The sequence below is a fragment of the Xiphophorus hellerii genome, chromosome 14, assembly GCF_003331165.1.
Source record: "Xiphophorus hellerii strain 12219 chromosome 14, Xiphophorus_hellerii-4.1, whole genome shotgun sequence".
Lineage (NCBI taxonomy): Eukaryota > Metazoa > Chordata > Actinopteri > Cyprinodontiformes > Poeciliidae > Xiphophorus > Xiphophorus hellerii.
The window spans coordinates 17,135,331-17,148,813 of NC_045685.1; the positions used below are offsets into that span (position 1 = coordinate 17,135,331).

Below are 13,483 nucleotides of genomic sequence, written 5' to 3' on the forward strand. Positions count from 1 at the left end.
ACAACAGATAAAATAACATTTTTTTTTTTTTTTTTTATTATTTTGTCTAAAATTTACAATAACCCAGTTAAAGGTGCTGAATTTTGCGTGTTTACAAGGATAACTGAATGTTTATGATCATAAGGGAATAAATTACTTCCAACAGGGCTGTTTACATTATGGGTTTTGTAGTTTTGTCACAGCATAATAACACTCTAATTGCTCAGTCAGAACTACAACGCATGGAAGAAATGAGTGATGCTAGAAGATAAAAAAAAGGACAACGGATCTATGATGGAACTAATTTAACATATAATTTAAAACATCCTATGAAAAATCTGGATATATCTAAGACTTTTTAGGGCCTAATATTGAGAAGATTAAATTTTAGACTTTTTAATACTGTGCAGAAGCCTGGATTTCCATTTTTTCCCATCAGGACTGCAAATAGGTTATTAGCCCGGTTTGTCCTCTTGTTCATCAAATCAAGTCGGGCCTCTCCGATGGCCATGTGCCTCTTAATCAACACGCTGACACGTGGAAAACGCTAAATCTGAATGGATCGGTAAAATTAGCCTCAGTATTAATAGCCTATCAAGCTTCTGGATGCAGCAGCTGCCACGAAAAAAATAAATAAATAACCTCTTTGCCAAAGCGCTGGAAGCAAGCTGGCTGCCTGTCCTGTAGGGATTTGAAGACAAAGTGTGTGTGTACGCGTGTGTGTGCGTGTGTGCACGTGCATAAACATTTGTCCAGCATTGGGAACCCATCCACCAGCTCTCCCTGTGACCCCAGAAGCAAGAATCTAACTAGCCAAGCTAAAGTACCAACACATTTGGGCACCCTTCTTGACAAGCAAACAACACCCCCGCCCCAACCCCCACAAATTCTCCTGTTTTTTTGATGTTAGCTGCTGAGGGGGAAGCTTAAATATTAGGAGTTATCTACTCTCGACAGCTGTGATAAGTTTCAACTTTCTCATTTGTAGCTGGCGCTTCAGTTCTGTTTGTTTGTGGAAGCCAAATATCTCTCAGAAAAGCTGTGGAGGAGAGAGCTACGTGGCCGTTTGCTCTTGCTTCCCCTCTGATATAAATTAAACAGTCAGATAAAAAGAATCTATGGCTTTGCCATGGATCTGCCTCCAAATCATTAGTCTACATCAAAGTTGCTGGGAGACTGAAGAGGTTAAGAAGCGCTTGAGGGGCACACTGCTGCACCCTTTGAACAGCCATCTCTGCCAGACCTACAACACATTAACTTCTTTAACCCAATTAGGAGAGGGTGATAATGAACTCACCATGGGAGTGCTCTCTGTTATGCCTGAGCTTTACACAGCATGGGTTTGTGGAATATAAATCAACAAATTACATCTAACCACAAAAAAAAGAGAAAATCTTTAACACTTTGGCTGCAAATATCTTAGACTTTTTCCTAGTCAGTCACGGGAGGGACGATCAATGTTTCAGCTGGGATACCACTTATTCTAAAATCAATTACCAATCCTCAAAGGAGACCACTTCAAACACTACGCCGCCCAATGACTTGATCTTGTTTGTAACAAGCCGCATATCGATCTTGGTTTGACAAATTAATACTGACGTAGGTGTTCTACAACAGCCAAGCTGGTGTCAAATGCCAGATAATTACTGGTAATAAACAACCAGCGGGAAAATGTGACTGGGGAAGTCAGAACAACATGACATCATTTGAGTGGCCAACACGGCACTTGCTTCTCGGACTGCAGGTTTACTGGTGGTTCCTCCAGTTTCTAAAAATAGACTGGGAGGAATAGGCTGCTCTCCAGTGGAAATAGCTCCCAGTTTTTGTCCAGGTGGCAGACACCCTGTCTACTTTCACTTTCCTTTTTGATAAAGCTTACAGTTAAAGCAGTTCAGATTAGCCTAAAATATCTCTCCAGTTATGCTGCTACAGGTTTGGGATTCTGGAGGACATACATTGAATCCGTAAAGTTTTCACAGTGCTACACTTTTTCCATATTTCATTGCGTCACAGTCTTATTCCAGATTGCAGTAGATTAATCTACTTCCCTAAAATTCTAGTTGCCACCATTCATGCTAAAAGCAGCTCTACGTGCTTTACAAAATCATAAACAATACACCCACAAGATAAAAAACAAACAATATGTACTGTCACCTGAGGTCAAGAGTGATGTGGAGTCTCCCAGTTCCTGCTACATTAAAGCAAACCCTTACCATGCTGCAGCCACCACCATGCTTCGCTGTAGGTAAGGTATCGGCCTCTATAACACTTGGAAAGTTTGGAGGAAGCACGACGCCTGCATTACATATTAACAAGTTTACATTTCATGAAGAAGGAAGTTGCGCTCAGAGTCTTCTGCAGATATTTTTGTGTCGCTTCCTTTAGTGTTTCTTGGTGCAGCTCCATCACAGGCAAAGAGGTAAACAAGTTGCTCAGTGGGTTTGGTTTGTTTGACAGAGTGCAGAGTGAAAGTAAACCACACCAACTGAAAATATAACAATGTTGCAATTTTGGTCCCGAATCAAATCAAGTCTCCTGGACTTGATACACCCTAAAACATCTGCGTTAGTATAAGTGCATCTCATAATATGTTCTAGATCTAGAGAAAACAGCTGGCTCCTTTAAGTCAAGTCTGAAAACATTATTTACTCCAGCTTGCAATAGAGATCAAAAATCACTTTATCGGTTTGTTTTGTCTCTTTGTGTTTTTGATTTTAACTGTTTATGTGGTGCATAAGTTTCATGTGATGCTTAAATGTTGTATATATTTAATATATTTATTGATTTGTTGCAATTTTCTGCGCCTGTGTCGTTTTGTTTGTCTGTAAAGCACTTGGATTTAAAGTGTGCCTTAATGAAATAAACTTGTCTAACCTAAAATACCAGAATTTTGTCCAATGCGTGTATCTGTCTCCACCAGTGATGCTTGCCAATACAACCACTTTTGATTAAATGTTCTCCAACAGTATTCCGTCAAAGAGCTGAGAAACTAATCATGGCAGCAAAAGGCGCTGCTGGATCCGACAGGCTTCTCCTCTCCACTGATCAGGAGATTGAGACATTTGTTGGTGCTTTTCTGCGCGTGTGTGTGTCCACCCAGCTGTGACCAAATTCATCACTTTGGGCATGGACCCTGCCCTCCATTACACATCAGTTGACGACATTTGCAGGAGGGGGAAAAATAATGACTTAATTTCAGAGATTTGTGAGAAGGTTGGAATCTGGGTCACTTGTCTTCTTTTTCTACATTTGCAGCACAAATCCTGATGATTCCCAAAGAGCCAGAGTCACAGACAGCTAAGTCATTTATTCATCAAAGGATTGGAGATATTTCGTCAAATGTGCCTATTTTTTCATTTTCCATGGACACTGTTAACATTTAGGATTCATAGGGGTAAAAGTACACTTTTTAATTCTAAGGTATTACCAATTAGAACATTTCTAAATAGTCCAAATTCTATCATTCTAAAAATGGAACATGAATCTGGACAAGTCTATGTGTGGTAGAACACTAGCAATCCGCATCACGCTTAAACAATCTGCAGATTAAAGCTTGGCGGTTGCAGCACCATGCTCTGGGAATGTTATACCTCAGCTGAGTCAGAGAGGCAGGTGAGGAATTAAATGTAGGGCAATTTTTGAGAAAAAGAAATCTGTCAGTGGCTGGAAAAGGTTTGAGACAACTCTAAACATACATACAGAGCTTAATATAATGGCTAAGATCACAACATATTAATGTGTCAGAATGCACAAACTGAAAATATGAGGAAAGTCTTGCTTATTGCTATTCAAAGACACTTTCCATTCAACAAGACTGAATTGTAGCCGATTTGTCACAAACAATGGGCAAAAATGTTTTCAAAGCTGGTAGAGAGATAATACATATGACTTGAAATTAATTGCAGCAAATAGCTCAACAACGTATGCACATGTGGAGGCTGAATACAAATGCACCAAACTTCTGATTTTTATTTGTAAAATATCTCAAAATATCATCCATCCTTTTTTGTTTATGCTTCATTATGTTGCCTTTTTAGTATTGGTCCCAACAATGTTCACCAACGTGAGGCTCCCTGGGCTTTCCACAATTGCTCTTTAAATTTTGGTTAAACTACAACTAGTACTTTTAAACTTAGATATAATAACAAATCCTTGTTTTAGCAGTTTTTCATTTTTTCCTGGAATAACTGCATTTAATTCCCACAACAGAATGACACAAAATATACCAGTAATATTGCTGAAGATCAATTTTTCACTTATTGGTTTTGAAAATGTGTTTGTACATACTTTTCCATAAATATCAACATTACTTCAAAGTAAATGTATGTATTCCCTTTTAGCATAAGCTTTTTTTTTTTCTTTTTTTTTTTACCTGTAAGTTGAAATAAAATGGTGGTTCTTTAAAAAGAATATCAACAAATTCCTATGGTAGACATTTATCAAAAAATGTTACGTTGTTTTTTTCAAAAGGTCTTGTAACGTCTATGGCTTTAAACTAATTTCATTTAGCTGGACTGATGGCTAGAACAGTTCTTTATCAGATTAAATGCCAAGAAAGTATACTGAACTTTTTCATGGGGTAAGGATACTTTTGCAAAACACAGCACGCTGAAAAACCTCTGAACATTTAAAAATTCATAGAACTTCTAAATGATTATAAGTTTTGCAGAGGGAAAATCCAACTTGTTAAGATCATTTAACCTTCCATTTCCTCTGTAAGAGCAAATGTTAATGCCGTGCATAAACTATGCCCCATAAAACCTCAATGAACTGAAGCAACTTGTAAAGAGGCGGCCAATATCCCATCACACAGAGTGAGAGGCTGATAAGGTCATATAGAAGGTAAATACATCATGTAGTATACTTATTTATACATACACTGTAGTAGCTCATTAAGTTTTCATTTTAGGTGAAATTTAGGAACAAAATTCTTTTTTTTAATGTCATGATGCATAAACTTTAAGAACTAAAATAGGGTGTGCGTTGGGAATGCACAATACATAAGTATATTGTTATTGCAGTATAAGCGCCTGCATTATTAATACTGCTCAGGACTGGAATGCAGTAATTGTTGGACTAATGTATTTCCAGTGTCATGAATTCATGCTTGAATGGAAATTTAATATTCTGCCTGTTGGTTGGAGCCTTACTGCAGTAGAAGTTCACAGCTGACATAGTACAAGGTCCAAGACGCTAAACGTCACAAAGAGAATAAAAGAAGGGAGGAAATGTGCATGTATCGAATTTGATATTGTCATTATAGTTACCGATACTACCACTGAATTATTTACTAAAATTATGTATAAGAAATAAAATAGATTGTTATTCTGGCTACCTAGGCAAGCAGGTATGCAGGGGATTTTTTCCACAAGGAAGGAAGAAAAGAAGGTAAAACATTAGGAAGGAAGGTGGAAGACAGTGACTAATGGATGTATGTAAGACAGGATGAACATAAGGAGGGACATAAACGAGCCAAAGGGGAAATAGAGACAAGGAAGAAAGAAAAAGCACAAAAATAGATAAGACATGTTTTTCTATACTTATCCATATTTGGAAAATAAAAAACCCACTAACAAAAAAAATATTGGATATTTTCCAGGAATCCTCTAAACCATAAAACATTTGTTTCCCCATATTGTCTGGGGGAGGTACCTCCTGTCCAGTGAGGAAGAGCAGAATGTCCCCCTCTTCTTCCTCGCACATGTGGATCTGGATCACGGTGCGGATGGCCGCCTCCAGGTAGTCTCGCTCGGGCTGCGGTGTGTAAAAAATCTCCACGGGGTGCGTGCGTCCAGGGATGGTTAACAGCGGGCAGTTGTCAAAGTACACTTGGAACTTCCCGGCGTCCAGCGTCGCACTCATGACGATGACCTGAAAACAGGACATGGCAGCTTATCGGCGAGGCACACAGTGTTCATGCGAAAAATGAAAGTTATGAGTTTGTGTAACAACAGGTCTGAGCATTTAAGAGAAAAATGTTTTCGTTGTCTTGCCAATTAGGCATTAGGACAAGTTCTACGCAGACAAGGGTGGAATTAAAGTTATGATTAATGTGTCTGCGTCCTTCTACGGCATGAATGATGCAACAAATTTTCATTTTAAAAGAGAACCCTGGCACAAACCGAATACAGAGTCTATAATGTACACTTGGGCATTGCAATCCAAGTAACTGATCTACAAAGATCTATGGCAGAACCTGTTCCTGTTGCTAGGTACACGGTGTTCTTAAACAGAGCCATTAGACTGTGTGCATTAGGATTCTGATGGGAAACATGTCTCCCATTTTCAATCTCTAATATTTTCAGGGGCCAACGTCTCTGCATTTCGCTTTACGCTCTGCAAGAGATCCTAATTGCTCTTAATCAAGGCAAATTAAACTTTCAAATTTGGTGAGCGATAGGGATGAAGGAGATAAGGGGAGTGGGTGGATGATCATTCCCAATAACCTAGAGCTCATTTAACAGTCTGCGAACAACAATCTAACCTTTGATTTCACTCTGACAAACAACTAGTCATTATCCATCTGCTTTATGAAAATTATATCTGGCACATACTAGACCATAAAACTTCTGCCTGCCTTTACGATCAACCCATCGATGCCGACAGTTGCTGTTTTCCTCCTGGTGGACCGCCTGAAAACGGTAGGTGATTCTAGGAGCGATCTATGCTGCTACTGCGGTGCAGAAAAATGGGTGTTCCTGAGTCTAACAGCAGCATTTCTCTTTCCACAACATGGAGACTCAGTCAGAAAAACACAACAACAAGAAAAAGGGACAGAGGTGGGAAATAAATCCTCTCCTTCTCTGAATTCATCCTTGGAGGGAAGTAATATTTAGGGCTGAAATGTAGCTTTACGAGAGATAAACTCATAATATTTGTGGGAAACCAAAGGTTACGTCTGTGAAATAAATCTGCAAGCCGTAAAAACAACTGCAGCACCTGATCCTGAAATTACATCCTAAAAATAAAACAGAAAATAAAGGAAAACTCAGGAGATTTCTGTGAGCTGGTTTCTACCTTGAGGTCAGACCTCTGGCGGACTACTTCCTTGAGAACCCCCATGAGGATGTCTGTGGCTAATGTGCGTTCGTGGGCCTCGTCCAGAATGATGACACCATAGCGCTCCAGCAGGGGATCGTTCATAGCCTCCCGCAGCAACATTCCATCTGTCATGTACCTGAGCAAAAAGAGGACACGGTGCCAACACTAACTATGCTGTACACTGATTCTTTATCATCATCTACATCTACAATATCTGATAAAACCTGCTTAAAATAAAGAAAAAAAATTGAGATACATTTTCCCTTTCAGACCTATTTATAGTTACCCCTACCTTAGACACAGAGATAGAACAAGTAATACACAGACTTCTAAACTTCTAAAAAAAAATAACCGATAACATCAACTCTAATATTACTAAACACTTAAAAAGAAGTTGGTTGGGTAATGATGGCCACATTTCAAGATGGTGCACAGCAAATAATCTTAACATTAATATTCCAAGTTAACTTTTTAATATTGTATTTTAATTCATTAAACTTTTCAACAAAAATATAAAAAAGGTGGCAGTACAGGTATATGTATTTGTGCGTTCCACATCAGTTTGGCTCCACACTTTTTTTTTGTTAAAGTTACAATTTAAAAAAAAATAAAAATATGGCAGAAAATCCATTTGCTTCAATTTTAAATGAGCTTGGTTCTAAAAGTTTTAAAGTTTTTCCACAGGTCTCAAGGTTCAATGTAGGAGGATACTTCAGTTAGGTGGTGATAAATGGACAGAAGGATATCAGGGTACCTGAGAAGGAGACACTCAGTTGCCTATCATTGAGCTGATAGTAAAAACAGAACTGAATGCACTGAATAGGATTAGAAACATTTTCTCGTTATGTTTTTCTCCATAAAATGTTGGAGAAGACTTTTAAACTGGCATGCAAACTCATCATTTGACAGATGATTGCATGGGTTAATGTGCAGGTTTAATGTTTAGTCGTGTAAATAATGTCAATGAATCACATTTAGATCAGGCAAATTCATAAAGCACAGCTACAGTTAATAAATACAATTTACACATGAGTTATAATTATAGATTACAGACACAGATAGTCTCCAGATTTACCTTAAATTTTGCACTCATCCGAATATTCAGGCTGTCTTTAAATGCGAAGATAGTATAGATTTTATATTTTGTACTTTTATATTTTGTCGTTGCTTCTATTTCAGTTTTGAGGTACAAAACAAGCACCCAGTTTTAAAAACAAAGCCAACTAATAATTTAAGTTTAGAATGATCGGTTACTTAATAAGTTAAGTCACTATATAAATCATCATCATCATCAAAAGCAGCCGAATTTTAATGCCCCAGTGAAATTTTATGTAATAACTACTTACTTTAATACAGTTTTGGCAGAGCTGCAGTCCTCAAACCTGATGGAATAGCCCACCTCTTGACCCAGCATGACATCCATCTCATCTGACACCCTCTGGGCGACGCTCATTGCCGCCACCCTCCTGGGCTGGGTGCAGGCCACCGCTCTCCTAGGCCCCTGCAGTGAACGCACCATGTCTACACACCACTGTGGGATCTGCAGGACAGGAGAAAAGTTTGATTTTGTTAGGGCTTCACATGAGCAAAAATAAACAGAGCAATGTACCACTGAACACTTGCTTAGTTAATGGGTTTAAATCATTAATATATACATATACAGTACAGACCAAAAGTTTGGACACACCTTCTAAACTCAATGGGTTTTCTTTATTTTCATGACTATTTATAAGGCAATAAATCCCACTTATTAATCTGACAGGGCACACCTATGAAGTGAAAACCATTTCAGGTGACTACCTCTTGAAGCTCATCAAGAAAATGCAGAGTGTGTGCAAAGCAGCAATCACAGCAAAAGGTTGCTACTTTGAAGAAACTAGAATATAAGGGGTATTTTCAGTTGTTTTACACTTTTTTGTTTAGTGCATATTTCCACATGTGTTATTCATAGTTTTGATGCCTTCAGTGTGAATCTACAATGTCAATAGTCATGAAAATAAAGGAAACTCATTGAATTAAAAGGTGTGTCCAAACTTTTGGTCTGTACTGTATATATATATATATATAATTTGCAATATATATCAATGGTTTAAATGCACATATTGTTTTGAAAAGGAAGATTCTAATGTTATTACTGGGAGTTTCACAGTTTTCCATTCTAATTTGAGAACTACAAATTACATGAAAAAATGTCTTTATTCTTTATTCTTATTCCCAAAAAATTAAAGTTGATCTTTTTCAACAAGAAAATGCATAGGGGTTCCAGTTAGACGCTACTTTCCTGGTTCATCTTTGGTTACAAATGGGATTTCAGATATAAATAAGTTTTAAAGTTAAGTAGCATGTAGGTCACTAAAAAGTAAAATCAGCATAATGCAATAAACTCAATTTCTTTTAAACTTTTGCTTTTTTCCAATCTATCTAAGTAAGTATTTGTATTTGGGGGGGAAAAAAGTTAATTTCCCCAACTTCCATGCATCAGTAAACTGCATAAAACGTACCCAAATATTCACAGCACAGATTTTTAAGCATCATCAGTGCAGAACGCATCGACACACTTAAACCACTCCACTTTGCAGGATCGTTTATATTCATCTCAGGATGAGGCAGAGACTCAGTGATTTACTCTAATCTTCTCCTGCAAATTTAAAAAAAAGAAAGAAAGAAAAAAAAAACCCACACACACTCAGCCTGGCTGCTTGCTTAAACCACTTAAGATTTAACTGGCAAGTTTAGCTAACTGGGAATCAAATCTTAAAACAACCCAATGAAAATACATGAATCATTCATAGTATCGATATATTTTTATGATAACATTAAAGCAATTTTAACCACCCAGAGCCAGGCTCTAAATTTACTGTGACACAGTTGGGTCAGTTCATTAAAAGTCTGGTTTAGGGGGGCAACTGATGGCTGCTGCATTTCAAAATTTTAGCGTGCCCCATGCCTCTACCTGCGTGGTTTTTCCAGAGCCCGTCTCTCCGACCAGCACGAACGACTGGTTCCGCATCAGGATTTCTGTAAAGACGTCTTTGTACTCCCAGACTGGGAGCTGCAGCCGCTTCTTTAGGATCTCATGGTAGCGTGGTGTGTGGGGCAGGTTGGTGAAGGGGTTTATCTGCTGCTGAACGGGAGGTCGGTTCACAAAACTCCAACTGGCTGCAGCCGAGGCGACGGGGTCATCGCCTGACTTCACGTCTCGGCCCCTGTTACAGTTCCGATCCAGGTTCCTGTCACGATCACCGTCTCTGTCACGCCTTTAACAGGAGGAGAATGAAGTTAGGATTTAATAAAACACCACAGTCGAAAGGAAACACTTCAGCTTCCATTTAGGCCAACAGCGAGAAGAAAAAAAAAAACCTGTGGACAAATGTTAACCATGTCAAGCTCTTCTTTTGTAAAAATACTATGAAAAGGTTACTGCACATTCTTTTTCACACTGGCAAATAGATGTCTAATCAAGTATAGCATGCAAAGGTCATGAATAAACTAATTGCTTGGAGCATTTTTCCCGTTACAAAAAGACCTATTTATCAGCTTCAGTGCACAAATTTGAAACTTTTACATTGTCGAAAAAGCTATTAAGTGCTTTGTGTCACCTTTATATTACAACACTAAAAAGAAAATCCCACAACTGTTCTGAGGAGAGCTGATAAGACTCATTGGAAATGTTCAAACAATGCATGCAAAAGGTCACCACTAACTAAAATGTAAATCCTTCACTTCTTCAAATTAATACTTATTGGTCAGTTATTGACGCACTATTTATATTTTTGTTGTCCCCAAAAGTAACAGTTTTTCTCCGTATGGGGACATTTCTTTACATGATGAAGTGATGATAAATCCATCCATACCCACTTATCCTTGCAGGGTGACCCAACAGTCGTGTTTTTGGACAGCAGAAGGAAGCTGGAGTACCCAGAGAGAATCCTACCATGTACAGGGAGACCATGCAACTTCTATGTAAAAAGATCCTTGTTATGGATCATTCTCTACGCTTTTAAAAATTATTGCATTAGCTCTTCAGCATTTCAAGTTCTGCAGAAGCCTGCAAATGACCAGTTTCTTAATTCAGGCGTGGTGAACCAGGGAAACATAGAAAATAATGGTGTCCAAACTTTTTGCCACTCATCACACGGCAACCCAGTGACACACAACCATGCACACACACCTAAGAGCAGTTTAATGAGACCAGGGAGAAAATTACCTGTATGGACAGTGGGAGGAAGTACACTGGACCATTTTTCATTTTTATCTGTTCAAAGATAAGCTTTGCATGCACTATATTTGGAGAAATTAGCCTCAAGAATACGTAAATCATTGTAAATGTAAAACAAAAAAGGGTCAAATACTACTTTTTCAATAAAATGCTCCTTTAATTACACAGTTGTATATTATTGGTGGGTTTGAATGCTTTTTCTATTCTGTTGGGGTTATTTCTTCACTCTAATATTACAAAGCACTTGCTGTATTCGGCCACGTTTAGCCATTTATAGGGCCTTTGGTGGCCCTATAAATGATGGCATTACAACAGAAGTAAAGCATGTTGTAAGTAAAAGAAATTACACCAAACAATTTTCATTCTCTAAAGAATATAATTCATCACCAAGACTCAAACTATAAACTTTTTAAAACATCAATCTGTTCTGGTGGGTCAAGTTGCTACTATCTGTAAACTACAGTCAAGGTGCCACACAAAATCATCACAAGGTCCACAAATGGTTTGAACTTTGAACATCCACTCTAGTTTCAATCAGGTATGGTCACTGAGGGTCATTCTAAAACATGAGAATGTATCCATATAATCAAGAAACACTGTTGGAACAAAGTTACACTCTCCAGCGAGCACAAAACTATTTCTACTTATGGATACTGTCTAAAAGCAGCGTTTCCCCAAATATGTTCCTCTAAAAGGTGAAGCAAAACTTTGACCCTCAGCTCAGTTTAGAGGCATTACAAACACCGTTTAGAAAATATTTTAAAAAATAGCTAAACGCTCACATTTTCTCTGAACTTCTTAAATAAAAATGGACATCTAGCAAGGTGCCTACGTACACTGTGAGGAAAAAAAGGGTCATGCATTTATTAAAACATGGAAAGTCTGTTCCAGAATGACCTTTCTACTTTAGCTTTAGCCACCCTAGCATGCTAACACTATTGGCAAAATATTTCATTACTGCGTTTCTATTTTTTAAACACTGCAAGCTACCTTGAGCGCCTTCCTGAGATTTACCCGAATTACTAAATGCCTGTATTTTTTCCAGCTCGCTGTAACTACATGTTTATCTGTGAAACACTGACAGAGTTAGCTTACAACAATAACAAGCTGCAATCAATCCCAGTAGTTTAACGCTTAAGCTAAAAAGCTAGAGGAACATAAAACAAATGTACCTATTTTAACTTGAGGAATAATCGTACTCTAGTGCTAAAAAATGAGGTACACACATGCTGAGATTTGTTTTTGTCCAAAATAATAGCGAATCAATCCATTTAGAGTTTGACCAAACGCTTTAAACCCCGGCTAACACGGCAACTAGAAACTCTTACCTCATAATTATTCAAGATGGTGAAGAAAATAAACCCGAAAGCTGCTACTCTCTCTGAAAATCACTGCGGAAAAATTCCAGGATGTCTTAAATTCAATGGGGGATGATTGCTTTGAAAGTCTCGGTCAAAGCGGATGATCCAGAGCAGCTGGATGCGGAGGAGGATACAGATGATGCAGGAGAGCTGCGACTACAGCGGAGTCAGCAGAGGCGACCCAAAGCTTACGGAGGCCTTGAGCAGGATTGGGCCCTCCTGAAAGGTCTTTATAATAAACAAAGAAAAAATGTATTGGGCTTTTTTTTTTATTGTACAAGTAAATTACTTTATTTTTTTTTTTTATCTCAACAGAAACACACAAAAATACTGCAGTGATCAACTCTTTAACATTTGCTGAGCTGGTTTATTTTTTCCGTTGAATAACAGTTTCATTTGTTTTTTTTATTCACATCTTCTAACCACAGGCTTTGCAGAATACAATGACTTCTGATTAAGTTGAATTAATATTTGATTCCCACAGCAATGCTGCAATTGTTTCTAGTTATCTGGTCAGCCAATTGCAAACAACTTAAAGAGACCACAGGGAGAAGGAGGCAACAGTGGTAAGAATTTGTCTAGCAACCAACGGGTTTCTGGTTTGAGTCCCCTGTCTGTTGTTGTGTTCTTTGGCAAAACACTTCAGAGGTCAGATGTGCATGGAAACCTCACTACTGTCAGACAGACCTGGCAATAATGTGAATGGGTGGATGACAGAATGTAGCGTGAAGCACTTTCAAGTCCTCTGGTCTTGAGAAAGCACTTCACAAGTACAGGCCATTTACCATATGGGTTTTTCCCTGACAATAATGTCAGTGACTTTACATTATTTAATAAATCAGAAACAAGGAATAAGAGTTTTTAGATTGAATCAGCTGTAAAT

At 38.1% G+C, this 13,483-nt stretch overlaps 2 protein-coding genes across 2 annotated transcripts in view; one reads left to right on the plus strand and one right to left on the minus strand.

Moving 5' to 3' along the window:
* Positions 1–12,771, minus strand: part of dhx15 (DEAH (Asp-Glu-Ala-His) box helicase 15) — a 33,179-nt gene extending 20,408 nt beyond the window's left edge. The window contains exons 1-5 of the mRNA XM_032582061.1: positions 12,568–12,771; positions 9,974–10,277; positions 8,367–8,560; positions 6,997–7,156; positions 5,632–5,850 (exon numbers count right to left, since the gene is read on the minus strand). Coding sequence (XP_032437952.1) covers positions 5,632–5,850; positions 6,997–7,156; positions 8,367–8,560; positions 9,974–10,277; positions 12,568–12,572 — 882 coding nt within the window. The 5' untranslated portion in view covers positions 12,573–12,771. The remainder of the gene's footprint in view (positions 1–5,631; positions 5,851–6,996; positions 7,157–8,366; positions 8,561–9,973; positions 10,278–12,567) is intronic.
* LOC116732105 (serine/threonine-protein kinase/endoribonuclease IRE1-like) overlaps positions 11,445–13,483 on the plus strand; it is a 30,969-nt gene continuing 28,930 nt past the window's right edge. The window contains exon 1 of the mRNA XM_032582060.1: positions 11,445–11,452. The gene's annotated coding sequence lies outside the window, so the exon portion shown is untranslated. The remainder of the gene's footprint in view (positions 11,453–13,483) is intronic.